Source organism: Cetorhinus maximus, chromosome 29 (assembly GCF_964194155.1).
Source record: "Cetorhinus maximus chromosome 29, sCetMax3.hap1.1, whole genome shotgun sequence".
NCBI classification, from domain to species: Eukaryota; Metazoa; Chordata; class Chondrichthyes; order Lamniformes; family Cetorhinidae; genus Cetorhinus; species Cetorhinus maximus.
Genome location: NC_135907.1, coordinates 17,393,208 through 17,420,090, shown reverse-complemented (window position 1 = coordinate 17,420,090; position 26,883 = coordinate 17,393,208). Strand labels below are relative to the sequence as shown.

General features: G+C 47.2%; 1 protein-coding gene across 1 annotated transcript in view; it reads right to left on the bottom strand.

The window, feature by feature from the left end:
- Window positions 1-526: 526 nt before the first annotated feature.
- LOC144669323 (proline-rich protein 12-like) overlaps window positions 527-26,883 on the bottom strand; it is a 66,732-nt gene continuing 40,375 nt past the window's right edge. The window contains exons 5-16 of the mRNA XM_078531683.1: window positions 25,402-25,921; window positions 22,613-22,929; window positions 20,182-20,298; window positions 18,351-18,608; window positions 17,163-17,279; window positions 15,855-15,988; window positions 14,662-14,864; window positions 11,849-11,974; window positions 11,391-11,488; window positions 9,714-9,866; window positions 8,457-8,552; window positions 527-1,590 (exon numbers count right to left, since the gene is read on the bottom strand). Of these exons, the coding sequence (XP_078387809.1) occupies window positions 1,450-1,590; window positions 8,457-8,552; window positions 9,714-9,866; window positions 11,391-11,488; window positions 11,849-11,974; window positions 14,662-14,864; window positions 15,855-15,988; window positions 17,163-17,279; window positions 18,351-18,608; window positions 20,182-20,298; window positions 22,613-22,929; window positions 25,402-25,921 (2,280 nt within the window). The 3' untranslated portion in view covers window positions 527-1,449. The remainder of the gene's footprint in view (window positions 1,591-8,456; window positions 8,553-9,713; window positions 9,867-11,390; window positions 11,489-11,848; window positions 11,975-14,661; window positions 14,865-15,854; window positions 15,989-17,162; window positions 17,280-18,350; window positions 18,609-20,181; window positions 20,299-22,612; window positions 22,930-25,401; window positions 25,922-26,883) is intronic.

Sequence of the window (26,883 nt, the reverse complement as noted above, 5' to 3'; positions counted from 1 at the left end):
CTCTTAAATACCGACTAGAATCTTACTAGTGTCTGCGTTAGAAAGAGCTTGGGGGGAGGGGGGGGGAGGGAACGGTCAAAGTGGAGGGGGGAGGGCAGGAAGAACGTGACCCAAAAGTGGCAACATCACCTGGTTCCCCCTTCTGCTGCTCATCCATCACCGAAGTCTCTCTGATCCAATGCCAGCGGCAGCCGACAGGTGAGAACGTTCTGTCCTGCTCACTAAAGAGAGGCCTTCAAAACGTCTGCCCAAAGTGGGATGGAACCATGGTAATGGGAAGAGAGCATTCTAACCAACACTGACCACCCCTCAGGAAACTCGAGAACTGAGGAAAATGGCCAGGTGCGGGGTGGGTTAAGGGAATGCGATAGGAGTTAGTTTTGCTGAAGGGTCTGAATTAAAATTTACAACAAAAAAAAAGACAAGTTGTGATGGGCAGTCTGACCTCAACCTAAATTACATCTCGTTTTTTTTTAAAAAGTAGAAAACCTGTCCGTGGTTTTAACGTAGTGGTTTTTTTTTATTTGTCGCGCAAACACACCTTCTTTCTCTGCCTCAGGCCCCGGTCCCTGCTCTGCTCGAGGTTAAAAAAAAACCTCAGCATTGCACCCAACATGGTCGCTGCCAACATGGCCACCGCCAACATGGTCGCTGCCAGCATGGCCACTGCCAACATGGTCGCTGCCTACCTACCCTCCCACCCACCCCCCCCAACATATTATCACCCCCTCCCCCAACATATTAACACACTGCCATAAGAGTGCAAGGAGACCATTAGCGAGCAGGTTACGACGTGTCCCCTCTCGTTCAAGGCCGAGAATTAATTAGTAGGCTGCTACCATCTCTCACACCTCCCCCACCCCAGCAACTCCGCTTATAGAGACGGCAGGGAGCGTCTTTGAAAGGCAGGTTGGAGGGGGGGGGGGGTGTTGGGGCAACAAAAGGAATTAACACTATTGCTTGCAAGGCTTTAAATTCAGTAGTTTGCCCTCAGCCTGTCCCCCAAGCCTCGATGCCTCTTTAGACCTCTGAGAGCAGACAGGCCGCCCCAGCCCGTGAGGCTCTCGCTGAGGGACGAGGAAGAAAATAATAAGTCGTTCAACACTCCTAACTGAATAGTTTCGCACTGAAATCACCGCACAGCAACAACAACAACCCAAAAAAATAAAAAAATAAAAAAAAAATAATAATAATAAATCCAGTAATGAAGGGTTAGGCCAGTTCCGCTGATCGCTGACATCGCGTCCTACGCAGTTTGGGTTGGGGCGTAGGGTCCAGCATTCGAGGGGGAGGGGGGGGGGGTAAGGGAGGGATGGAGGGAGATGGCGGGTTGGCAGTGAGAGGGGATAAGGGGTGGGCGGGGAGGAAAGGGGGAGGGGGAGGAGAGAGAACGAGAAAGAGAGAGAGAGAGAGGATAGTCCTGGGCAGCCTTGTCGCTCTGTCGGGGTGTCACGCGCACTGCTGCTGCACCTGTGTGAGGAGCTCGCTGAACGAATCGAAGAGTTTCTCCAGCCACGCCACATTCCGCATGCACTGCTGCACAATCTCCTCCTGGCCCAGGTCCTCGTTCACCTCCGACAGCGTGTCTGTCTGTTGGCGAGCCAAATGCTAAAGTCAAACTCATTTCCACCATCATCCCCACACCCTCCCCTTCTTCTCCAATTCTTTGACCCCAAGGCAGGTCTGACCCCCTCTCCCCCATCCCCCCTCACGCTCTCCACTACTGGTAGGGCAAGAGAGGCAGGTCCCCAATTCACCCCAGCCACAACTAGGATCGAACCTCATGCTGTCGCGCACCAAACCTGATCCACACCCAGTGAGCCAACCAGGCCCCCCCACCCCACACCCCTCCCCTCCCACCCCCCCCTCAAGTAGTCGGGGTTGCAGAGGTAACATCCATTTTCACATTCATGTGGGTGTGGGTCAGGTTGGTGCCAACAGCATGGGGTTCGATCCCCATTCTGGCTAGGGTGAACTGGGGGCCTGCCTCCTTGCCCTATGGTGAGGGTGGAGGCTCCAGCATTCTTTCCACCACGCGGCTGACCAGGAATCTCTCCCGCTCTTACCACCTGCCATTGGTGCTTGTTGGAAGGATTTACAAGTTGATACTCAGCCTGTTTGACTGTGTTATAAATGCACCTTCCTTGGCCATTCCTGGAGTGGGACTTGAACCAGGAGCTTCTGGCTCAGAGGCAGGGACGCTACCCACTGTGCCACAAGACCTCCTTACACATCTTCTACAACAGCAAATTACATTTATATAGCGCATTTAATGTCCCAAGAGCGACATCAAAAAAAGAACATTTTTGACACCGAGCCAATGAAGGAGCTATCCTTCAGGGCAGATAACCAAAAGCTTGGTTAAAGATGAAAAGGGGCATCTTGACAATAATCTAAATAATAACAGTTTTTGGAAAAACTTTCAGCTGGGTACTAACGTGACAGAATATGGAGAGTTCTACCTAAAGGTGCCCGTTGCCTTTTAAGTCTGAAGGTCATGGGTTCAAGTCCCACTCGAACACGAGCTCAAAAATCTAGGTTGACACTCCCACCCTGCACTGAGAGAGGTTGCCCTGTCGGAGTTGTTAATTGTATCAATTGAGGTTAAATTCATTCACGTGGGGACCATTGATGGTTACTTGAGCACATATAAAGAGACACTTACTAGCAGCAGGGCAGAGTCAGGAGCTATATACCTGTGATGTTTTACTCTGTGAATAAATCTGTTCCAAGTAAAGATTGGCTCTGGTTTCTTCCTTCGCCATCTGGCTTTCAGGAGTATAACATGAGGTACTGTCTTTCAGATGAGACGTTAAATCTCTGGCTCTCTCAGGTGGACTTAAAAGACTTCATGGGCACTATTTTGAGGAGGAGTGGGAGCAGGGCCCAATATTTATCCCTCAACTGACAGCACAAAAAAAACAGATTATCTGGTCATAATCTCATTGTGGTTTATGGGAGCTTGCTGTGCATAACTTGGTTGCCATGGTTCCTATAACTGACTATATTTCAAAATTGGCTGTACAGCACTTTGGGACATTCTGAGGTCATGAAAGACACTATATAAATGTAAGCCTTACTGTCTTTCCCTTCCAAGGTATCTTAAAGGGAGCCTCATTATTTTTTTGAAAAAACTGCTGTATAGCTTGGCAGGCTATTGGAAATGTCAATGTAAGCAAGGGGTTGCATTTATGTAGCACCTTTCACATCTTTAGGACATCCCGAAAGTGCTTTACAACCCATCTGAAGTGTCATCACTGTTGTAATGCAGGAAACCCGATAAGTCAATTGCCACACAGCAAGCTCCTACAAACATCAATGAGATGTTCAGGGGAAGACAGTGGTGTCGTGCTAATAGGCTCCCCAAGCTCCTGGTTAATTCAGAAAGGTGCAAGGCTTGAACGTATTCCTTTTGTTTGCAGAGAACGGGTCCCTGCGTATGAACGTTATGTCACTTCTAGCAAGTAATAATAAGCTCGACTGATTGACTGAGGTGCCGCTCCAATTTAAGTTAATCAGAGCGAACTTGCCAACCAATCGGCATCCTTTCCTCCTCTGGTATAAATTGTTGTGATTGTTTGAAATTTGGCATTCTTGCATTTGTCCCAGTGAGTGCAAGATGAAAAGCTTCGGCAACATGTCTCGCTTATCAGCAATTTTCAAGTTCTGTACGACCGAGCACTTTTTTTAATGCTCCCCAGTTTGTTTTCTTGACTTCAAACAAAAAGGTAGCATGATGATGAAAACATTTGTGCCGTTATGGAGGGAAATAAAAAAGGGGGTTGGAACTGATTGAGTTGCTCTCGCAGAGAGCCACGTGATGGGCAACAGAGAGCAGGAAACTGCAGGCTGGTTAGCTTCACATCTGTCACTGGGAAATTGCTAGAATCTATCATTAAGGAGGTTATAGCGGGGCACATAGAAAATCTCAATGGGATCAGGTGGAGTCAACACGGTTTTGTGGAAGGGAAATCATGTTTGACTAATTTATTAGGCTTATTTGAGGAAGTAACAAATAATATGGATAAAGGGGAAGCTATGAATGTGCTGTACTAAGACTTCCAGAAGGCATTTGACAAGGTGCCACATGCATTACTATACAACATAAGAGTTCAAGGTGTAAAATATTAGCATGGATAAAGGATTGGTTAGCTAACAGGAGGCAAAGAGTAGGGATAAATGGGTCTTTTTCAGGTCGGCGAAGATGCGATGAGTGGAGTGACACAGGGAGGCCTCAAGTATTTACGATTTATATCAATGACTTGGACAAATGGACCGAAGGTCTGGTTGTTAAATTTGCTGATGACATAAACGTAGGCAGGAAAGTAAGTTGCCAAGAGTCTGCGAAGGGACATAGATAGGTTAAGCGAGTAGGGTGAAAATTGAGCAGATGGAGCACAATGTGGGAAAATGTGAATTTGTCCACTTTGGCAGGAAGAAAAGAAAAGCTGCAGATTAATTAAATGTAAAGAGATTGTGGAACTCGAGGGACAGAGGGATCTGGATGTGCTGGTACATTAACCAGGAAAAGCTGGTATCCATGTGCAGCAAATGTTTAGGTGGGCGAATGGAATGTTCTCATTTATTTAAAGGGGAATGGAATAGAAAAGTAGGGCATTGGTGAGACCACATCTTGAGTACTGTGTACTGCTTTGGTCTCCTTATTTAAAAAAGGATATAAATGCCTTAGGAGCAGTTCAGATAAGATTCACTCAACTGATACCTTGGATGCCGGAGGGGGTTGTTATATTACAAGGAAAGGTTGGACAGGCTGGGCATGTATCCATTGGAGGTTAGAAGATTGAGAGGTGATCTTGTGGAAACCTGTAAGATCCTGAGGGGACTCGACAGGGTGATTGTACCTGTGTGGTGGAGTCTAGAACTAGGGGACACAGTTTAAAAATAAGGACTCTCCCATTTAAAACGCAAATGAGACAAAATTCTTGACTAACAAAGGAGTCAAAGGTTATCGGGTGTAGGCGAAATGTGGCGTTGAGGCCACAATCAGATCAGCCATGATCTTATTGAATAGCGGAGCAGGCTCAAGGGGCTGAATGGCCTACTCCTAATTCGTATGAATGGCCTCATTCTGTGCTCCAAACCATCAATCGCAGCTCACTTGGCTCTGGATAGAGAACCAAATCCTGCGTGTCTCACTAAACTCACGTTATCCATTACGTCACATCGTAAGAGTCTCCGTCACCGAAAAGTCCTTACTCTTATCAAATGGCGTAAAAATATGTATGAGAAAAATCTAAGCTCCCCACTGTGCATCTTTCATTATTCTATTAAGCATTAACCTGTTATCTATTGTTCTGATGTCCTCTGCTCTTCGAAAGAATGAGGTGTGTTGGGGGTGGAGTCAGGATCCTATAGGATTTCCAGTTGTTAACCATTAATCCTGGGCACTGGTTTATAGAGTTTTTTTTAATTTACTCGCAGAATGTGCATCTTGAGATCAGCATTATTGCCCATGACAAAGTGGTGAGCCATCTTGTTGAATACGAATGAGTAGCTTGCTAGGCCATTTGAGAGAGAGAGGGAGGCGGTGGCGTAGTGTTATTGTCACTGGGCTGGTATTCCAGAGTTCGAATACCACCACGGCAGATGCTGGAATTTGAATTCAATAAAAATCTGGAATTAAAAGTCTAACGATGACCATAAAACCATTGTCGATTCTTGTAAAAATTCATCTGGCTCACTAACGTCCTTTAGGGAAGGAAATTCTGCCGTCCTTACCTGGTCTGGCCTACATGTGACTCCAGACCCACACTAGCAACGTGGTTGGCTCTTAAATGCCCTCTGAGCAAGGGCAGATAGGGACGGGCAATAAAATGCTGGCCTAGCCAGCGACGCCCACATCCCATGAACGAATAAAAAAAAGTCAACCACATTGGTGTGGGTCTGGAGTCACACACAGGCCAGACTGGCCAAGGGCAGCAGATTTCCTTCCCTAAAGGGCATTAGTAAAGCAGGTGGAGTTTTACGAAAATACAGTAGCTTCACCATTACTGATACTAGCTTTTTATTTCAGATTTTATTTAATTAATTCCCTAGTTGCTGTGGTATTTGAACTTGGATCTCTCAGGCCTTTTGATTACTATTCCCTAACATAACCACTATGTTACCGTATCCCTGGTCACCATTCTTTTTGCCATGAAAGCTCAGTTTAACTTTAGCTCACGATAGATCTTTCAAGAACAGGTCTCCATCGTTGCTGGGGCAGCCATTTTGAAATCAGTTTCCCATCGCACAACTTCAAGAGACACCATATTTTTAAATGAAAAGGCATCATGATTTTAAAAGTGGTCTTATGTCTAAATCGCAAAGCTAAGGAGCGAACGATTCCTGCGGTTGTAAAAGGTCAGGGGTAAAATTGCAATTGGATTCCTGCGGTTTTAGAATGCCTTAGGCCTCAGTTAAAGCCTTTAAGCATCAACTTGGCGCTTCCTCAAGGGCTGGAAGCAAATTTGATTACGAATGAAACGAATCTCCTGCAGTGTCAATGTGCCCCCTTTACCGACGAGGTCAACAATACCACTGAGGGGGCAGGTAGGCAGGCGCAGGTGGTGAGGTTGAGGGGAAGGAAGGCAGAGGATGGCTTGAATTAAAGGGACACATGCAAGCCTGTCAGATCTCACTCATTCAGGTTTAAAATCAGCTTAGATCATTTAGATAGAATTTTTTTTTTTTAATTATTTGATCTTGGGCTCTGGTGAGGCTAGTATTCATTGCCAAGCGCCTAGTTATCCTGAGGGAACTGAAAATCAGCAGAGATGATCAATGATTCCAAAAGGAAATTGGATGGGCACTTGAGAGAATAAACTTGCAGGGCTATGGGACTGACTGGATTGCTCTACAGAGAGCTGGCATGAATTCGATGGGCCAAATGGCCTCATTCTGTGACATAATAGAATCATTGATCATCTCAGCTTCCACCACCTATATAGGTAGCGAGTTCCAGGTCCCTGTGTAAAAAAGTTCTTTGTTTTTACAGCTCATTTTCTAGTGTGAGCCCTGACAAAACTAGAGTGATACAAATTCAATGTGACGATTGATCTTGGTCAGATTTGAACTCACAATCTTTGGTTTACTAATTCACTACCAATTTGACAGTATAGAACTTGAGTATTGCTGAAAAAAAAAGAGACATGTTGAAACTTTTCATCTTGCACTCAACAGGACAACTGCAAGATCCCTGACATTGGTATCCTTGTGATTGTCCTGAAGAGTGCAAGATGAAAAACTTTGACGCGTCTCTTCAATTCACTACCAGAACCACTGCACCACCGTACCCCATAACTTGGTTTAGGATGGGGTTCACTGCTCCTTTTGGGTGAAACGTCTCATTCCTGATTGACCCAGGTTCTAACATGAAGCTCGCAAAATGAGATGGAGCATTCCAAATCTCAAACCGCCATCATTCTTAGCCGTGGCGGGATGCTCTCTTCCTAACAGCACGGTGGGTGTACCTACACCGCATGGATTGCAGCGGTTCAAGGTGGTGGTTCACCACCACCTTCTCAGGGGCAATTAGGGATGGGCAACAACAAATGGTGGTCTCGCCAGCGACACTCACCCCCCCCATAAAAGAAGGCTGAACACCGAGCTATTCAGCCCATTGAACCGGCTTCACTGGGTGGACATGAATAGTAGGCCACCCTCAAGAGGTGCTCTGACTGGTCTGCTCGCAACTGGCTACAGAGCTGAACAGAAACTGACAGCACAGAAGGCAGCCATTCAGCCCATTTGTCTGTGCTGGCTCTTTGATAGAGCTACCCTAGTAGCCTCACTCCCCTGCTCTTTCCCCACAGCCCTGCAAATTTTTGCTTTTCAACTATGTGTCCAATTCCCTTTTGAAAGTTACTCTTCAATCTACTTCCACTGCCCTTTCACGCAGCGGCTTCCAGATCATAAAAACTCACTACATCAACCAAAAAAAAAAAAGCCCTCACGTCACCTCTGGTTCTTTTACCTGGTCTTGTATCGTTCAATACATTTAAGGCTGGGATAGGGAGATTTCTGGTCTCTCACAGAATCAAGGGATAGGGGGAGCTGGAGGGAAAATGGAGTTGAAGCCCAAGATCAGCCACGATCGTACTGAATGGCGGAGCAGGCTTGACAGGCCGTCTGGTCTACTCCTGCTCCTGCGTCCATTTGCCGATCACTTTAAATCTGTGCCCCCTGATGAGCAACTCTCCCGCTAGTGAAACCAATTTGTCCTTATTTGCTCTTTCAAAAACCTTCGTAACTTTGAACGCCTCCATGAAACCCACCCCCACCCTTAACCTCCTCTGCCCGGAGGAGAACAATCCCAGCTCCTCCAGTCTCTGGTGGGTGAGGGGCGTTTCTGTGGCGAGACGGTTGGAAAGGGAAGTAATAAGAACGGATTATTGTTGCTTTTAGGAATAACAGGCCAGAATGGGGGTGTGGGGGGAGGAGAAGAACCAACTCACCTGCTCCTTACAATGCAGTAATGTATGGTACTTGTAGTGATGGAGGGAGTGAAACAAGGTGTAAAACTGCAATTTCTCCGCCTCCACTTGGAAGTCCTAGAAAACAAACACAGGAAGCTCTCAAATGATCAAAGGGCAGGCAGCATGGGCAATGTCAGCTTACACACACACACTGCAAACTGGCCAACTCCCTCCCCATCGATCACATTGAGCAGGGGAAAAAAAAAGTTGCTTTAACCTTCCTCTTCTGGATGACTACGGCCATCATGATTAAAGGCATTCTACACAACTCCGCATCACCGCGCCCCCCCCACCCCACTCCCATCCCCCCCTGATCTCCTGGGAGGGGCCAAAAAAAAAAACCCAGAGCCACTCGGGGAGAAAAACTCTGGAAAAATTCCTCTCCAACTCTCTCAGGCAATCGAAACCAGTCCAGGAGATCAGAGCGTAACTGAACATTATCTGTAACCTTACTAAACACTATCTGTAACTTGTCTTCCACGTGGTGCAGTCTCTGCCCCACTCGGGAATCGGTCCAAACCCTTATCGCTATTGGTGGCCAAAACGTTTGGTGGGAGCGAGAGGCAGAGCCCGAGAGCTCCCGGTTTAGGGGTTTTTGTATGATAAACATACTAGAGTGTTATCGCTGTTACAAAATGGGCTTCAGAGCTGTGTCCCTTTGCAGAAAGTCCCCAAGTGAAAAGCATCCAACAATAGCGTGGATTTGTTAAAGATGGTCACAAGTTGCTTTGAACAAGTAACCTCGGGAGGACCAAACAGTCAGTACATGAATGCTGCTGTGCCCTTTGCTGCACACTCACGCACTGAAAATGCTCGCTTGTTTGTCGACCCTCCCTTGCCTTTCAATTTTCTCTCCCCCCTCCCACCTTCCCTTTTTATGCGGCAAGGCGTAGGAATCGAAAGCTGGGTAAATCAGCCGAATGGTGGAACACGTTCAAGAGGTCAATGGCCTCCTCTTGTTCCTACGTTCCAACGTCATGTCACTGACTTGGTACCCGTGGAATTGTAACCATCAGTCCTCAAGTTGGGAGAGGGACAGGTCAGCCAGCTATTTGACCCTAGAAATAACCTTCACCCAAACCCGCAAAACCCTCCCATGGTGGCTTCATCCGATGTCCCAAAAAGAAAGGGGTCACCATATGTAGAGCAATCTATCTCACACCTTAGACCTCCTGTAAGGCATCAGGTGGCACATTTACGCTCAATGTCCTCCTCCAAACCAGTGGGCTTCCCTACCTGTGGCCGCGGTACATTCTTCTTTAGCTGGTTGAGTGTCTTCCTGTTGTAGGGCGCACCGGCCACTTTTAACTTCACCGAGCTGGCTGGGTTGTCCTTGCGGTCCGCCTCGCAGTCCTCGACGACCAACTGGGGAAACGCCTGCAGCCCCTCCTGTAACAAACCACGTGCACACAGCCAAAGTATTACCCGATGGTCCAGATTCTCCCATCCAAAGACCCGCGAGGCTCATAGCACTTACTGTTATGTACAACTGCTACAGCAACATTACACAGGGGGCAATTGTTTAGCTAAATGCAAATATCCAAATATTGCTGTCAGAGATGACTGCCATTAGCAAATGGCATCTCAGTGTCTGCCTTGCATTGAGTAGCGTGAAGTTGCTGTATTTGTGTGGTAGATATGAGCTACACATGCCATAGAAAGTTAAGTCCTATATATAGTCCAGCCTAAATATCTTTTAAATGAAGTGGGAATTGTTAATTACTATCAGTCGACCGCTCTGTCACTGAAAATTAACTATTTCAAGTGAGAAGTCTCATTCCTTCAGGTTTTAATTGTTGTTGGAGATTTAAGAAAAATGTCAAATTTTAAAACATTTCCTTTTTGCCTTTCTTGCTCCCTCTTAACCTAATCTTTCTTTCCCTCTCTTTATTTCTCTGCCTCCACCTGATTTGATATTGAATTCACCCACTCTAACGTACACTTCTTCCTCCTATTTCCCTTGCTGCACCCTTGTCAGTCGCATTTTCGGCAACTATTTTAAAAACCTAAATGTGCAAGGGCAACTCTAGCAGAAGATGCAATTAAACGGCCTGGTACAGCAAAATCTGGCCCAATATTGTATCCGACTCTGGACATCAAATCGCACTGACCTGGCAACGCTTAAATATTCCTTACAGTTGTATAAATGATGTGCTTTAGGTCTGATTTTTTTTTACTAATTTAATTCACTCTTCTCTCATATAGAGGCAGACAATATAGCTAATTGTGTTCAATGCTGTGCATTTTGCCCCAGAATCATGTGCGGTGTCTTTTTTACATATATATAAAGCTGTTGTTGTCTCTAACGTTCACATGAACACAAGAATTAGAAGCAGGTGTAGGCCATTCAGCCCCTCGAGCCTGCTCCGCCATTCGATAAGATCATGGCTGATCTGATTGTGGCCTCAACTCCACTTTCCTGCCTGCCCCCCCCCGCCATAACCCTTAACTCCCTAGTCAATCAAAAATCAATCTAACATTGAATATATTCAATGACCCAGCCTCCACTGCTCTCTGGGGAAGAGAATTCCACAAACTTACAACCCTCAAGAGAAAAAATTTCTCCTCATCTCAGTCCTAAATGGGAGAACCTTCATTTTTAAACTGTGTCCCCTAGTTCTAGATTCCACCCCGCTACCCCCAACAAGGGGAATCATCCTCTTAGCATCCACCCTGTCAAGTCCCTTCAGGATTTTATCTGTTTCAATATGGTTACCTCTCATTCTGCTAAACTCCAGTGGGTGTCAGCCCAATCTGCTCAACCATTCCTCATAAGGCAACCCCTTCATCCCAAAAAATTCAGCGCCAGTGCCACAATGGGAGTGCAGTTTAACAAAGGGCTTTAACAAAATGCCCAGGGCTGCATTGACGCACAAGCTGTGTTATATGTAAATACGCAGTCAGTACAGATACCTGGAGCGAGGAGCTCAGAGACACTCTTTTTGTCACTCGTTTCTTATGCTCCGTTAAAATGCCATCAATCTTCCTCATGGTTGGTAAATAAAGTTCGTCTGTAGCCAAAAGCAAAAATATAAGTTGGCCAACCCCCGGGGGGCCTTTTCAATTGGTAGCATTTCCAGAAACTTTGACAATGTTTTTTTCTTTTACAACTCCCGTCTTAAACACACCAAAAAAAGCCAGTTACGTAATGGAGAGACCAAAACGGGGAAAAAAATGAATGAGACGCAAAGAGAAAGAGGGGGTGGGGGCTCAAGGGCGCAATCAAAGAGGAAGGAGAAAGGGAGCGGGAAAATGAAAACAATAGAATGGAGTGGGGTGGGGGCGGAATAGCAAAGGTCTGGAACCAAATAAGGCTGAGTATTCTCGCTCAAAACATAGACATGGCTTTGCAAGTTGTTCATGATTCCTACCATTGTTGGCCTCGATTGTTTCGATCATGGCTGGGTCAAGGGCCGCACTGACCAACAACTCAATGTAGCTTTTGTACATCTCCTTCATTGCCCGTGTATTCAGAATGCGGCCTGTGGGAATCCGTTCTGCAGCACAGGGAAGCATTCATGATTAGTTGGCCGTTTTCAAATTTGTAACATATTTGAAAGAAATTTTAAAAAAAACTTTTGCCCACGTGCCTTTCCTGATTACACATCCCTGTCCCAACATCCTGGATCAACGTTTCCTCAACGCAAGTACCTGTGTCTACATTTACAATGGCAACTGGCTATGTAAAGCATCACGCTGTACTTCCACCCTCCCATCAGCGGTGGTGCTGTAGTGCTTCCGTTTTGCACTTTCCAGCTCATAGACAGCGCAAAGAATTTTATGGTCAAAAATCTTAGCTCTGCACAACCTGGTTCAATTGTCCCTCGATTCGCCAACACTTACAACAGTAACCACATTTAAAAATAGTTCATCAGATGTATAACGCTGTGACACCCGAAGGTCATGAAAGAGGCTATGTAAATGCAAATCTTTCTTTCTTGGGCAATCTATTACCACAGCCACTGATTAACAATGATTATGTCACAAGTTGCATTTTCATTACAGATTACTGGTGAATTATTAATATTTTCAGCCCTATATTCTACGATAATGCCCATAGTGGATGGAAACCTGCAAATCGTTGGGCCCTGATTCACTTGTAAAAGTTTGCTAAACCCAACAGTTCACTTTACTGCAGCAAGGAGTCAGAAAGGAGATGAGGAGAATTTTTCTTTTTTTTAAATGCAGTGAGTTTTTATGAGCTGGAGTGTGTTGCCTGAAAGGACAGTGGAAGCAGATTCAGTGGTAGTTTTTAAATCTTGAAAAGGAAAAATAAATTGCAGGGCTATGGGGAACGAGAAGGGGGAGTGGGGATAATTGGGTGGAATGGTCAATAAGCTGGCACAGGCACAATGGGCCAAATGGCCTCCCTCTGTGCTGTATAATTCTAGCTGTGCCTAGTCACACATTCCATCTTCCCAGGCAGCGGTACCATTAACCAGGAGAGTCGACACTGAAGCTTGCAACACTACCCCTCCCTAATGTCCACCCTAAGACGCACGGGTGCAGCAATCTAGAATGTTCCTCCACACAACAGGTCACGCGCAGCTGAGAAAAATTCTGAGGGAGCGCTGGCTCCCAGGACTCTGTGCGAGTTCCCGCAAAAAACGGTTGCGGGTAGAAAATGCGCAGCAACACTGTTAAAATCTAAACTGTTTTCAACCTCAACAGACTGTCTGAGCTCCGAGACACGCCGGGGAACTTTTGTTTTACTTCAAAGTCCGTTTATGGTGTTGACTTTAAACAAATGATTCCCCGGGGTGAGATTATTTCTGCAACACCTGCAATTACTCAAGAAATACACGGACTCTTACACTGAATGTTAGTTCAGGAGTCCACTAGGCCTCAGACAGAATTACATTATGTAGTGCTTACAGAACAGAAACAGGCCAGTCAGCTCAACTGGTCCATACTGGTGTACATGCTCCATACGATCCTCCTTCGTCTAATCCCACTCACATAACCTTTTATTCCATTCTCCTTTAAGTATTTGTCTAGTTTCCCCTTCAATGCCCATGCCCCCAAACTGCTTAATAGCATCACTGCACAATACCTCTCTCACTCTCTCTCTCTCTCAGAACAACCCATTCATACTTTCCATGAGCTTGGTCAGCCCAGCATTCACAAGCCTACAGCACATTTCAGGCCTTAGTTCAATGCAACTTGTCATTCACGCTCAAATAAAGATGGCTGGTGTGGGAATGAGATTTTACACTCGGAGTGTTCCTCTGAGGTTGCAAGCTTAATATATTTTATTGGTCCAATGTAGATTCAGCTTAAGCCAGGTTATACCCGCCTGGGCATGTTTGATGGGGAAGAATGAGGATTGTGATGTAATACTCTCCACTTGCCTGGATGAGTGCAACTCTTAACAATGAAGCCTGACACCATCCAGGACAAAGCTATCCACTTGATTGGCAACACATCCACAAACACTCACTCCCTCCACCACCAATGCACAGTAGCAGCAGTGTGTGTACCATCTACAAGATGCACAGCAGCAACTCACCAAGACTCCTTCAACAGCACCTTCCAAACCCGCGACCACTACCATCTAGAAGGACAAGGACAACAGCTGCACATGAATGGGGAATGCCACTACCTCCAAGTCGTAAACCATTTCAACTCAGACATATACTACTCTGTATCTAACCTTGTGCTGTACCTGCCCTGGGAGTGTTTGATGGGGACAGTGTAGAGGGAGATTTACTCTGTATCTAACCTTGTGCTGTACCTGCCCTGGGAGTGTTTGATGGGGACAGTGTAGAGTGAGCTTTACTCTGTATCTAACCCTGTGCTGTACCTGTCCTGGGAGTGTTTGATGGGGACAGTGTAGAGGGAGCTTTACTCTGTATCTAACCCCGTGCTGTATCTGCCCTGGGAGTGTTTGATGGGGACAGTGTAGAGGGAGCTTTACTCTGTATCTAACCCCGTGCTGCGCTTGTTCAATGGAGCAATGGGAAGGAAAATCGGCATCAAAACCACTGTTATTCCTGAGCTGGAACTGCTTGGGAGTAGGACTGGATCCCAAAAGTAGAAATTGCTTCATTCACCCCCCACACCTGCACCAGTGACCTCCTGAAAACTTCCTCCTAGAAATCCAAATAAAATGACCCAACAGTCATTGCAACACAGCATAAAAACAAAACGGCGGAGAAAAACAAATTCAAACAAAGCCGCACACCCTCTTCACTCTGCTGGTTGGGAGTGGAGTCTGATTCTGATGATGAAGCAACCTCCTTCAGCCATTTTTTCCTCTTCTTCGGAGGGGGTTCGGCCTTGGCTTTGGACGGTCTCTGCTTGGGTTTTGACGCCGGACGTGCTGGTGGCTCTGGCTTAACTACGACCGGTACCCGATTCGGAGTGGTCTTCGTCTGGCTCTGCCGCCTAAAACGCCAGACACGACTGGTTAGCGCCAAGAGAAGTAACGTTATATAACAGATAAAGTCTCCCTGCCCCCATCAGGGCAAAGCTCTGCCATCTCAACCAGGGTGGTCACTGTCTGGGGAGGCGGAGGGGGGAAAGGGAGACCCCATTTCTGCCCTTCCCCAGGTTTGTCCCACTCCATGGGCGGAACTTTACAGCCCCATTGCGGTGGGGGTGGGGCCATAAAACGCGTCGAGCCATTCAAAAGTCCGCTGACTTCAGCAGAACCGCAAAATCCCACCTGCGTAAAATTCAAAAATCAAGGCTGACGCTCCTGTGCACCACCGAAAGGGTGCTGCACTGTCACAGGCGCAGTCTTGGGGATAAGACGTTAAACCGAGGCCCCATCTGCCTGCTCTGGTGGATGTAAAAGATCCCATAACTTTATTCCACAGGGGAGTTATCCCTGGTGTCTGGCCAACAATTATCCCTCAAACAACATTGCAAAAAACAGATTATTTGGTCATTATCGCATTGCTATTTGTGGGAGCTTGCTGTGCGCAAATTGGCTGCCGCATTTCCTGCATTACAATAGTGACTACACTTCAAAAAGTACTTCATTGGCTGTAAAGTGCTTTGAGACACCTGGGTGGCCATGAAAAGCAGTATATAAATTCAATTCTTTTTCTCTTTCTAGTAAAGTGGAAGGAGGAAATCAACAAGAGTTCCCACTCCTGATCCAGTGACTGGAATGTGTGGTGTGGACTCTCCAATCGAAGTCTGAGTGAGACCCTCTCACGCTCTAATCAAGGCCTCTAACTCCCACGCTATCATTAGGCCCCACAGCCCCTGTAGGCACAAACTGGGGCCTACCACCCGAGCACTCTCCCGAACACCCTGCTCCTTTTTCAAACAATCCTTTAATCGTCCTTTATAAAAGGAGGAAGCTCAAACAACCGCCAACGCCAGTGCAAACCGAAAGCTGTCGTCACGGTGACAGGAGGTCTGTACCTCAGGGATTGCTGCGGCCTATGCCAAGGCTTCTTGGAGCACACACGGACGTAGTCCTTTTTGTTTACGTTCTCCAGGAACTTAACGTAGAGCCGCTGGTATTCGTTTTTTGCATGACCAAAGTACCCAAGATACTGAAACAGGAAAAGACAGAATGTTAGGCCTGTGAATCCGTCTGTTGCTTAACAGTTGTCAACTGGAAGGGAGTAGAATTATCACCTTGTCTGTGGCGTCTACACTGAGTGCTTGGAGGGGTGGGGGCTGGGGGCGGGGTGTGGAAATAAAGGAGGTCAAGAAGCCATTTTGGAAAATTACCATACAGTTAGTGGGCCTTTTCATTTTGGTTTCCAAACCTCACAGGGGAGACAGTGGTGTTGTGGTAATGTCATCTGACTTGTAATCCAGGGGCCCAGGCTAATGCTCTGGCTCATGACACAGCAGCGGGTGGAATTTAAATTCAATTAATAAACCTGGAATAGGAAGCTAGTCTCAGTAAGGGTGACTTTGATAACTATAATCGATTGTCGTAAAAACCCTCCTGGTTCACTAATGCCCTTTAGGGAGGGAAATCTGCCATCCTCGCCTGGTCTGGCCTACATGTGACTCCAGACCCCCAGCAATGTGGTTGACTCTTAACTGCCCATTGAATGGCCTAGTAAGCCATTTAGTTCAAGGACAATTAGGGATGGGCAACAAATGCTGGCCTTGCCAGCGACACTCACTTCCCATGAAAGAATAAAGGAAAAAAAATGTTCCTTGGCTGGAATCTGCTTCAGGATGTGGCGCAGTCAACACTTATTGCCCATTTGCTAGCTGACTTGCGACTGCAAAGTGACTTGCGAGTCAGGCGAGGCTCAGTTGGTAACACTCCATCCCCCTGATTCAGAAGGTTGTGGGTTCAAGTCCCAATCTAGAGACTTGAGCACAAAATCTAGGCCAACGCCCTCAGTGCAGAACTGAAGGTTGCACTGTTGGAGGCGCCATCTTTTGGATGAGATGTCAAATCACTCTCTCTGGTGGAGGTAGAAGGCCCCGTGACACTATTTAAAAGAAGAGGAGGGGAGTTCTCCCGGGTGTGCTGGCCAATATTTATCCCTCAGTCAACGTTACAATAAACAGATGATCTGGTCATTTTCACATTGCTGTTTGTGGGAGCTTGCTGGGTGCAAATTGATGTGCAAATTCCTATATCAAGTCAGCGGCTACACTCCGAAAGTATTTCATTGGCTGTAAAGCACTTCGGGACGTTTTGGGGTCACATAAAGGCGCTACATAAATGCAAGCTCTCTTTCTTTCTGACGTCCTTACTTTGCTGGTTGCACAGAACTGTCGTTGCCCATCTCTGATCTCTGGGGTGAACTTCTGTAACAAGGCCTTCTGCACTCGCCAGATGGGAGGAGGCTCTCGTCCTGCCTGCATGGCGAGCTGTGGAAAAACAAGATAACATCAATCGCCTTCTGGGCATCGTCAGAGGGTTGCCAACTCCAGTTAGACGTAGTGCTGGAGGTTTCATGACATGACTATCTCTGCCTCCAATCACTCCCGCCTAATCGTCCTTTCAACCCACCATCGATATTTTTATAAACAAATAAACGAATGCGTTTGAAGCAAATGGAACAAAAAAACACAACCTTTCTCCCCAGATAATTATCCTCCCAAGCTGCTTACACTGTCCAGGAGATGAGACTCCAGGGCAGTCCTGAAGGGGTTGGCAACACCAGCTGTGAAAAACTCATCCGTTTTCCAAATGTTGTCCCACAGCCCCAGATTTCCCCTTCTCCTCCCTACTGAAAGCAGCAACTCGTTTTGGGACACAGTTGAGAGTCGCCCCGCCAATACCTTGTCCAAGCAGACAGCGATGCCTCCTGTAGCGGAATATGCCGCCAGCGCCCACCGTCCGAGTGCATGCGCTTGGTGCCAACTCCACATTCCAAAAAAAGAGTTGGCGCCTTCAAGACAGAAGCTTAACGTCTCGAGGAACAGTCCATTAGCCCCATCACTGCCTCAGTGTTCAAAGCCACTGACCCTCGAAAAGGCTAATGAAACGCTGGTCTTTATGTGTAGAAGGCTAGGATACAAGGGGGTAGAAGTCATGTTCTTGGTCCAGCAGCACCTCAATTTTAAATTCCTCACGCTCGTCTTCAAATCCCTCAATGCTGCCACCCCTCCCCCTGTCTCTGTAACCTCCTCAGGCCTATCACTCTCCGAGATATCGGCACTGCCTCAATCACGGCCTGTCGAAAATGCCCAAACTTTCATTGTCACACCACTGGCAGCCGTGCCTTCAACTAGGCTTTAAATTCTGCAAATCCCTCCCCAAGCCTCTCCACTTGTTCTTTAAGATGCTTTTGACCATGCTTTGCGCCATCTGCCCTAACATCGCCCTCGGCGACTCCATGTCAAATTGTGTCGGACATGCGTTTGGCCGGGGGGGGGGGTCGCTTTTTCCCGGGTTAAGGGTGCGAGTTGCCATTTTAACCGGGGGTTTGGTTTTACCTTAAGTGCCTTGATGTCGTCGATCTTCACGACGAATTCGTCGCGCTCCCGGAACACCCCTTCGCCGCCGCTCTCTTCATCATCGTCATCCGTCTCGCCGGAGATGGCGACGGAGTCTTGCTTCTTGGCCAAGTGCAGGGGCCTGTGCCAGGGCTTCTTCGAGCAAATCCGCACGTAGTCCTTCTTGTCCATGTTCTCCAGAAACTTCACGTACAGGCGCTGGTAATCGGTCTTCACTTCATCCGGGTACTCGATGTACTAATGAGAAAGAGTGGGAGGGGAGAACATTTCATTGCTCGGTTCACAATCCCATCGTCGAGCGTTTCAAGACGGGCTCCACCCAGAGGTTTAGCTGGGACTGCGAGAAAGAAAACAAGCCTCCCAAACCCAGGACGTCCACCGTCTGCGAGGGCAAGGGCAGCAGGTGCACGGGAACACCACCTCCAAATTCCCCCAAGCCACATGCGCCATCCCAACTTGGAAATATGTCGCCGTTCCTTCACTGTCACTGGGTCAAAATCCTGGAACTCCCTCCCTAACAGAACCCTGGGGTGCACCTTCCTCACAGAGACGGCAGCGGCTTGAGACTGCGGCTCACCGCCACCTTCTCCGGGGCAATTAGGGGGTGGGAAATAAACGCTGGCCTAGCCAAATCCCAATAATGATTTTTTTTTTTCCCCTTCTAAACTTCAGGCATCAGGTTCGATCCCACAGCTGCGCTGGGTTAGCTGTCTCTGGCCGGCTAACAATCAGCAGCACTCAAATCTCAGCGGCCATGGGTTCTGAGAGAGACAAAAATGTAGGATTTCCATATCAGGTTAGTGTTCTTGCTGCACACAGCTGCGGGTGGCAGTAACTGCTTTTCTCACGGTTTGGGGGAGGGATAAGAGGGTGACCAGTGATTGCCCCAATCTCTGGAATTCTCTCCCCAAGCCCCTCCCATCCCTACCCTCCTTAAGAGGAAGTAAACATTACACAGACCCCAATGCCCCCTCCTCCCTACTACAACTGCCCTCTAAGTTGGGCATAAAAGGGACTAATAACTTCTCCCCAGAGTCCTGGTCAATATTTATCCTTCAACCAACACGACTGAAAGTATAGGTTATCTGGTCACTATCACACTGCTGTTTGTGGGAGCTTGCTGTGCACAGACTGGCGGCCGCATTCCCTACATTACAACGGTGACCACACTTTGAAAGCACTTCATTGGCTGCAAAGCACTTTGGAACGCTGAGGTTGTGAAAGGAGCCGTGCAAGGAAAGGCTTGAAAAGGTCTGCATTTATATGGTGCCTTTCATGACCTCAGGGTGTCACAAAGCGCTTCACAGCCACTGAAGGCACTTATGAAGCGTTGTCACTGTTGTAATGTAGCCGACGCAGCCGCAAATTTGCGCACAGCAAGCTCCCACAAGCAGTCATGTGAGAATGACCATCTGTTTCTCTGCAGTGTCAGTCGAGGGGTAGGTATTTGCCAGGGGAGGTCACCTCTGCTCTTCTTAGAAATAGTTCCATGAGATCTTTTACGTCCATCCGAGGGGCCAAAAGGATCCTCGGTTGAGTATCTCATCCGGGAAACGGCACCTCCGACAGTGCAGCACTCCCTCGGTACTGTAGTGGAGCACCAGCCTACGTTTTTGTGCTCTGAAGTGGGGCTTGAACCCACAACCTTGCGACTCAGAGGTGGGAGCACCGCCCATTGAGCCAGGCCCGACATAAGACATGCAAGCTCTTCTTTCTTCACTTTACCTTTTTTCAGCGCTCTCAACTATGTAAAGTCGCGCCCTTCCCCTAGACTGGAAACAAAAGGAGAGAATGAGACAGGTGAGCTTACCTGAGAGCTGGAAGAGAAGTGGCGCTGCCCATCTCGCACCTCGGGCACGAACTGCTGTAGCGAGGCTTTCTGCACCCGCCAAATTGGCGGAGGTTCGCTTCCCGCTTGCATGGCGAGCTGTGAAACAGGAGGTAGGGTCGAGCGGTTAGCCACAACGAAACTTGGGTGGGGGGGGGGGGGGGGGCAACAAACAATTCCACGCAACAGAAAAAGCCCTCCAACCGACAGGCATTGGGGCCATAGAATGAAACAGCACAGAAGCAGGCCATTCAGCCCATCGTGCCTGTGCTGGCTCTTTGAAAGACCTTTCCAATTTAGACCACACCCCTGATCCTTCCACATGATACTTTTCTCATCGCAAGTCTATTCCTTTTCAAGTTTAACCACGAGATGCGTTTGGGCGGGAGGTTGGTGGTGTGGTGATGACGTCATTGGACTGGTAATCGCGGACATGAGTTCAAATTCCGCCCCGGCAACTGGTGGAATTTAAGTTCAATTAATTAAACCTGGAATTCAAAGCTAGTCTCAGTAATGGTGGCCCACGAAACTATCATCTGTTGTTGTTTAAAAAAAAACATCTGGCTCACGAATGCCCTTTAGGGAAGGAAATCTGCCATCCTTACCCGGTCTGGCCTACATGTGGTTCCAAGCCCACACTAATGTGGCCGGCTCTTAACTGCCCTCTGAAATGGCCTAGCAAACCACTCAGTTCAAGGGCAATTAGTGATGGGCAACAAATGCTGGCCTTGCCAACACCGCCAAATCCCAAAGACTAAGAAGAAAGCTTGTGTGACACCAGTTTCTGGGCTGTAAAATTCTAAGCATTTATTCAATTTCCTTTCCCCTCAAAACAGCACGGTAGTTCGCATACTATAGGTTAGCATGTAACATATCATATCAATAAGAAAATCAATGTCTTTAAAGTAGTTTGTAAAAATGTTATTTTATGTACTCACCAGTCCATTAGTTCTTTGCTCAAGTATCTTAAACCCGTGAGCTCTGGTTACTAACTCTCCAACCAGGGTAAAATCTTTCTCCCTATTTACTCTTATCAAAACCCTTTATAATTTTGAACATCTCCATTATATTTCTCTGTAACCACCTCTGCCTGAGGAAGATATTATTTCTCCTTCAAAACTACAGGGACATGGCAGCATAGTAATTATGTTACTGGACTAGTAATCCAGGACCAAGGAACCTATTGATTTTTTTTGGAACGAGTGAATAAAAGAGGTGGAGGCAATTTTTAATTCATATTATTACTCATTGATCACAATATAAACCCATCCTGTCATCGAATCCCTTCATTCAATTTGCAAACGAACAATTCAACAGCTTCAGGTCGCTTTTACTGATACCAATTTTTTTTAAATTTTCAAGATTATTTAAATTTAATTCAAATTCTCAAACTTCCATGGTGGGATTAGAATTCTTGTTTGTTTTATACATACGAAATAGGATCAGAAGTAGACCATTCGGCATCTCGAGCCTGCTCTGCCACTCATTGAGACCATGGCTGATCTGTTTCGTGTTTCAAATTCCACATTCCCATCCACTCCCGACAACCTTTGATTCCCTTAGAATCTATCTGCCTCGGCCTTAAAAATATCCAGTGACCCCGCCTCCACCACCTTCTGAGGCAGAGAGAGTTCCAGAGTCGCACAACCCTCAGAAAAAAAATTCTCCTCGTCTCTGTCCTAAAAGGGTGACCCCTAATTTTAAAACAGTGGTCCCTAGTTCTGGACTCACCCAGACGCCTGGATTACTAGCCCAGTAACGTAACCGCCATACCCTATTAAGATTTCTCTCTCAATAAGTGGGCTAAAGGTTTCAAGTTTTAACCCATGTTGCTACCTGAAAGTACATTCTATGTTTCAACCCCACGAACAGGCAGATCTCAAGAGAGATTAGCTTGTGTTTTTAAAATTGAGAAAATAACAACGTGTTTGCAGTTGGGTACTTTCCAAACCTTCATATAGACTCAATGGGCCGAATAGCCTCCTTGTATGCCATAATGACTGACTTTTTAGACAATTCCCAAAAGGACCAGGTGCCCCAATAGGAAACACTACCGAAGGACTATATTAGACCCCACTAAAAGGGGGTGGGGTTGGTGAGAGGCAGCTAGGGGCCTGCCCCAGCACTCTGTTGCAAAGAGCGGGAGATTTAAGGAAATATTTCCTACTCAAAAGCTCTTCCCTCAGTATCTACATGAGGGGAAAAAAAAAATGCTAGAATCACAAGAATATTTTCTTACTTCCACCTTTTTGCCTGTTGGATGTCAGCCATTTTGATCTACTTCCTGCCAAGAAGCAGGAAGTTCCGCCCCCATCAATGATGTCATCAAGGGTGGTCAATAGGTGCAAGCAATGGCGGATCGACTGGTTAATTTGATGTTAAGTGTTGTACGGGTGTGAAAATCGCTTCTTACCTTAAGTTCTTTAATGTCGTCGATTTTGATGACAAACTCATCCCACTTCCGGATGGCGCCCTCTCCGCCACTCTCCTCGTCATCTTCGTCAGTCTCTCCACAAATGGCCACAGAGTCCTGCCTCTTGGCGAGCTTGACCGGGGAAGGCGCCTCCCTCTCTTCCGGCTGCGGTGGGGACTCTGGGGCAGGGGAAGGCTCTTCTTCCGGGATAGGCTCCTTAGGCAAGACTGGGGATGGGGATGGGGGTGCGGCCTGCTCCGGCTGGGAGGCCTCAGAAGGCGAGGTGTTCAATTCTTTATCTTCAACAACCATATTATCTGACAAAAGCAACGCAGATTGAAATGGAAACAGTCAGATCGAAGGAGCGGCTTACCTTCTCCCTGGTTTTCTTTTCCTCTTTGAAGTAACCTGATTTTTCATAGGATATAAGGTATAGAAACAAGCCTGCCCAGTCTGTGGTGTTTATGCTCCACTTGAGCCTCCTCCCATCTTTCCTAGTCTAAATCCATCGTTGTAACCCTCTATTCCTTTCTCCCTCATATGCTCGTCTAGCTTCCCCTCCAATATATCGACCGATCACTTCGATCATGCCCATTCTCACCCCTCTTTGGGTGAAGAGGTTTCTTCCGAGTTTGGTTTGTATCAACTGTTTTCTCAAATGCCGATGGATGGAACAAAGTGTGTGCGGGGGGAACTACTTACAGGCGTGCATTCCTCCCTGCCCAATTTTCCCGCAAAATCAATCCCCGACGGATCAGAACCAGGAAAAACTCAATCCCCTCATCTGCAAGGTGACCCTCCAAAAGAGCGTGGTGTTCTACATAGAATTTAGAGCACAGAACCAGGCCATTCAGCCCAACTGGTCCGTGCTGGTGTTTATATGCTCCACACGAGCATCCTCCCAACCAGCTTCATCTCACCACACCAACATAAACCCATTTGTTTCTCTCCCATGAACTCCAGCCGAGCTGAACATCCAGCTTCCCCTTAAATGTATCTACACCATTCACCTCAGCTACTCTCTGTGAAAACAACTTCCACGTTCTCATAACTCTCTAGGTAGAGAGTTTTCTCTCAAATTCCCTACTGGATATATTAGTGGCTATTCTGTATTGATGGGTCTCTAGTTTTGGACTCCTCCAGGAGTCTAAATGTCTTCGCTAAAAAAAAAAGCCCTCTCAAACCGCTTCATAATTTTAAAGACTTAAATTAGGACAACCCTCAAAGCTTTGCAGCGAATTCAGTCAATCCTGACAGCTATAACTTCTCAGTTCCTTTAGTGAATCTTTTTCAGCACCATCTCCAGGTAAAGTTGGCAGGTCGGGCCAAAGGAGAGAAAGCGTGGGCCAACGCATTCCATTTTCTTCCCAGGCACCAAGGTTGGCGTTGTGTTACCCATCTTACTCAGTCAACGGCCCCTTGCAAAACAGAAATGGCGAAACGTTTGGAGTCAGGGCTAAAACAGGCCAGCCAGATTACGGAATCAGTGGCAGGCAGTGTCGAGAGAGCTCTGCACTGCATTTACAGAATCAAGCCTTCCTGCCCGATGTTCATCCATCACACAAAGTACAGTCATAGACTCATCATGATAGAGCACAGAAAGAGGCCATTTGGCCCAACGCCCCTGTCCTGGCTCTTTGGTAGAGCTACCCAATTAATATGACTGCCCTGCTGTTTCCCCATAGCCCTGTCACTTTTACCCTCGAGGATTTACCCAATTATCTTTTGGAAGTTACTCATGAATCCTGCTTCCTTCAACACTGCAGCCAGTGAATTCCAGGGCTTAACAACTCGCTGTATAAAACAAGAAGTTTTCTCACATTAACTCTGGTTCTTGTGGCTAGTCCTAAAGCTAAACTCTCACACTCCAGAATTACTGAGAGCAAGCCTGCGGCCAAAGCAGTCTGAACCCCGTCCAGAATTTCTGGCAATTAAATAGTTAATTGATTGAAAGCAGTTAAAAAAGACCCACCCCCTCCCTCACATTCAGAAGCACAAAATGTACCACATTCCCCTCCAAAATAAAACCCAGCGCTAACAATATGCGGTTGACGAAGAGAGTCATTACGACACAGGAGGCGGCCATTCGGCCCATCGAGTCCATGCCAGCTCTCTGTGGAGCAACCCAGTCAGTCCCATTCCCCCGTTCTATCCCCGTGACCCTGCAAGTTTATTTTCCTCAAGTGTCCATCCAATTTCCTTTTGAAATCATTGATCATCTCCACTCCCACCACCCTCGTGGGCAGTGAGTTCCAGGTCATTATCACTCGCTGCGTAAAAAAGTTCTTCCTCGCATCCCGCTATGTTACCCTTGCCCAAAACGTTAAATCTGTGTCCCCTAGTCCTTGTACCATCAGCTAATGGGAACAGTTTTTCTCTGTCTACCTTACCCAGGCCTGTCATAATTTTGTACGTCTCTATCAAATCTCCCCCTCAATCTCCTTTGCTCCAAGGAGAACAACTCCAGCCTTTCCAATCTTAGCCTTAAATCTAAAATCCCTCACCTCAGGAACTTTTCTGGTAAATCTCCTCTGCACCCTCTCAAAGACCCTCACATCCTTCCTAAAGTACGGTGACCAGAACTGGACATAATGCTGTAGCTGCGGCCTAGTCAGACCTTTATAAAGGTTCAGCATAACTCCCCTGCTTTTGTACTCGTAGCATAGGATCTGGAGTAGGCCATTGGGCCCCTCGAGCCTGCTCTGATCTGATCTTCTAACTCAACTCCACTTTCTTGCCTGATCGCCACATCCCTTGATCCCCTTGCGTTTCCAAATGGAACGTGTTACCTGTGCTGTCGTTCTCCTTGCGATCCATTGGGTCATAGAGGGCGGAGATGGCGGAGGTGATGCTCTTCTGCAAGTCCTGATTCTTGCTGACGGAGTCCTCTTCATCGGACGAGAACGAAGGCAGGGTCTCCAGGTTCTTCTTGAGGTCGTCGTCGAACCTCTTGCAGGGACTGGTGCAGCTCATGAGGCTGTCGCTCTCCGAGGCATCCAGGGGCCCCGACAGCATGGACTGCGCCAGGCCGAACGAGGCCTGCGAGGGCTGGTTAATGACCGACGAAGGCCGCCCTTTCTGCGGGCTGGAGGTCGTGGCCGGCAGCTGCTGCCGCTTGCCCGACTTCAGGAAGTCCAGGAACGACGCCATGAATCCTGATTTCATCTCCGGCTGTTTCTCCTCGACCTCTTTTATCTTCTTCTTGATCTTTTCTTGGGTTTGACTGTTCTCTAAGACGCTTTCCGCCGGGAGAGATTCTGGAGCCTCGATGGATAAAAGGTCACTTGCCTTTGACCCTTGAACCTTGCCCTTTAAGGGGGAAAAATACACACATAACCACGTTTTTATTTTTTAAATTGAGTGATGAGGCAAGATTATCGTGACAGGCAACAAGGCTAGAAACAAGCAAGGAGGAGAAGCAGGCTAGTTAAAAATGAGCGATTTACTGATGCTAAGCTTCGAGGACAGGAGGAGATAAGAAGCTCCCGTGAAAAAATGAGTTAAAAACAGGAGGCATTGGAAAGAGTCTTCATTTGGAGGCAGTGAGATGGAAGACCGTGAATCGAGAATACAAGTGGTCCTCCTGCATCCTTAGAACACTTGGTTCCTCCAACTCTGGCCTCTTGCGCATTCTTCACCTCTTTCACCACCACAGGTGGCCAAGCCTTCAGCTGCCTAGGCCCCAAGCTCTGGAATTCTCTCTCCCAAAATTTCTCTGCCTCTCCCTCCTCAAGACACAACTTAAAATCTACTTGTTGGACTAGGTGTTTGGCCAAGTGTCGCAATGTCTCTTCCCCTGGCATCTAATGTTCTTCTTTCTCTGGAGAACCAAAAATATGTCTATCCCAGTCTTAAGTTTACTCAACGATGAAGCATCCACAACCCTCTGAGGTAGAGCGTTCCAGAGACTCAAAGGGGAAGAAATTTCTCCTCATCTCAGTCCTAATTGATCAGCCCCTTATCCTGAGAATGTGCCCCCGTGTTCTAGATTCCCCAACCAGTGGAAACAACCTCTCAGTGTCTACCAAGCCCCTTCAGAATCTTGTATGTTCAATTAGATCACCTCTCATTCTTTTAAAATCCAGACAGTATAGGGCTAGTTTACTCAGCCCCTCATCGTAGGATAATATCATCTCATGGGCCAACAGAATAAGCTAGCAACAATGTCATAAGTTTGCTTTTAGCCACTCAACACATCGGTTCAGCTCACGACACCTTCACGGGGAGTGGTCCACACACAAAGAGAGGCATGATTTAATATTTTTAAGCAA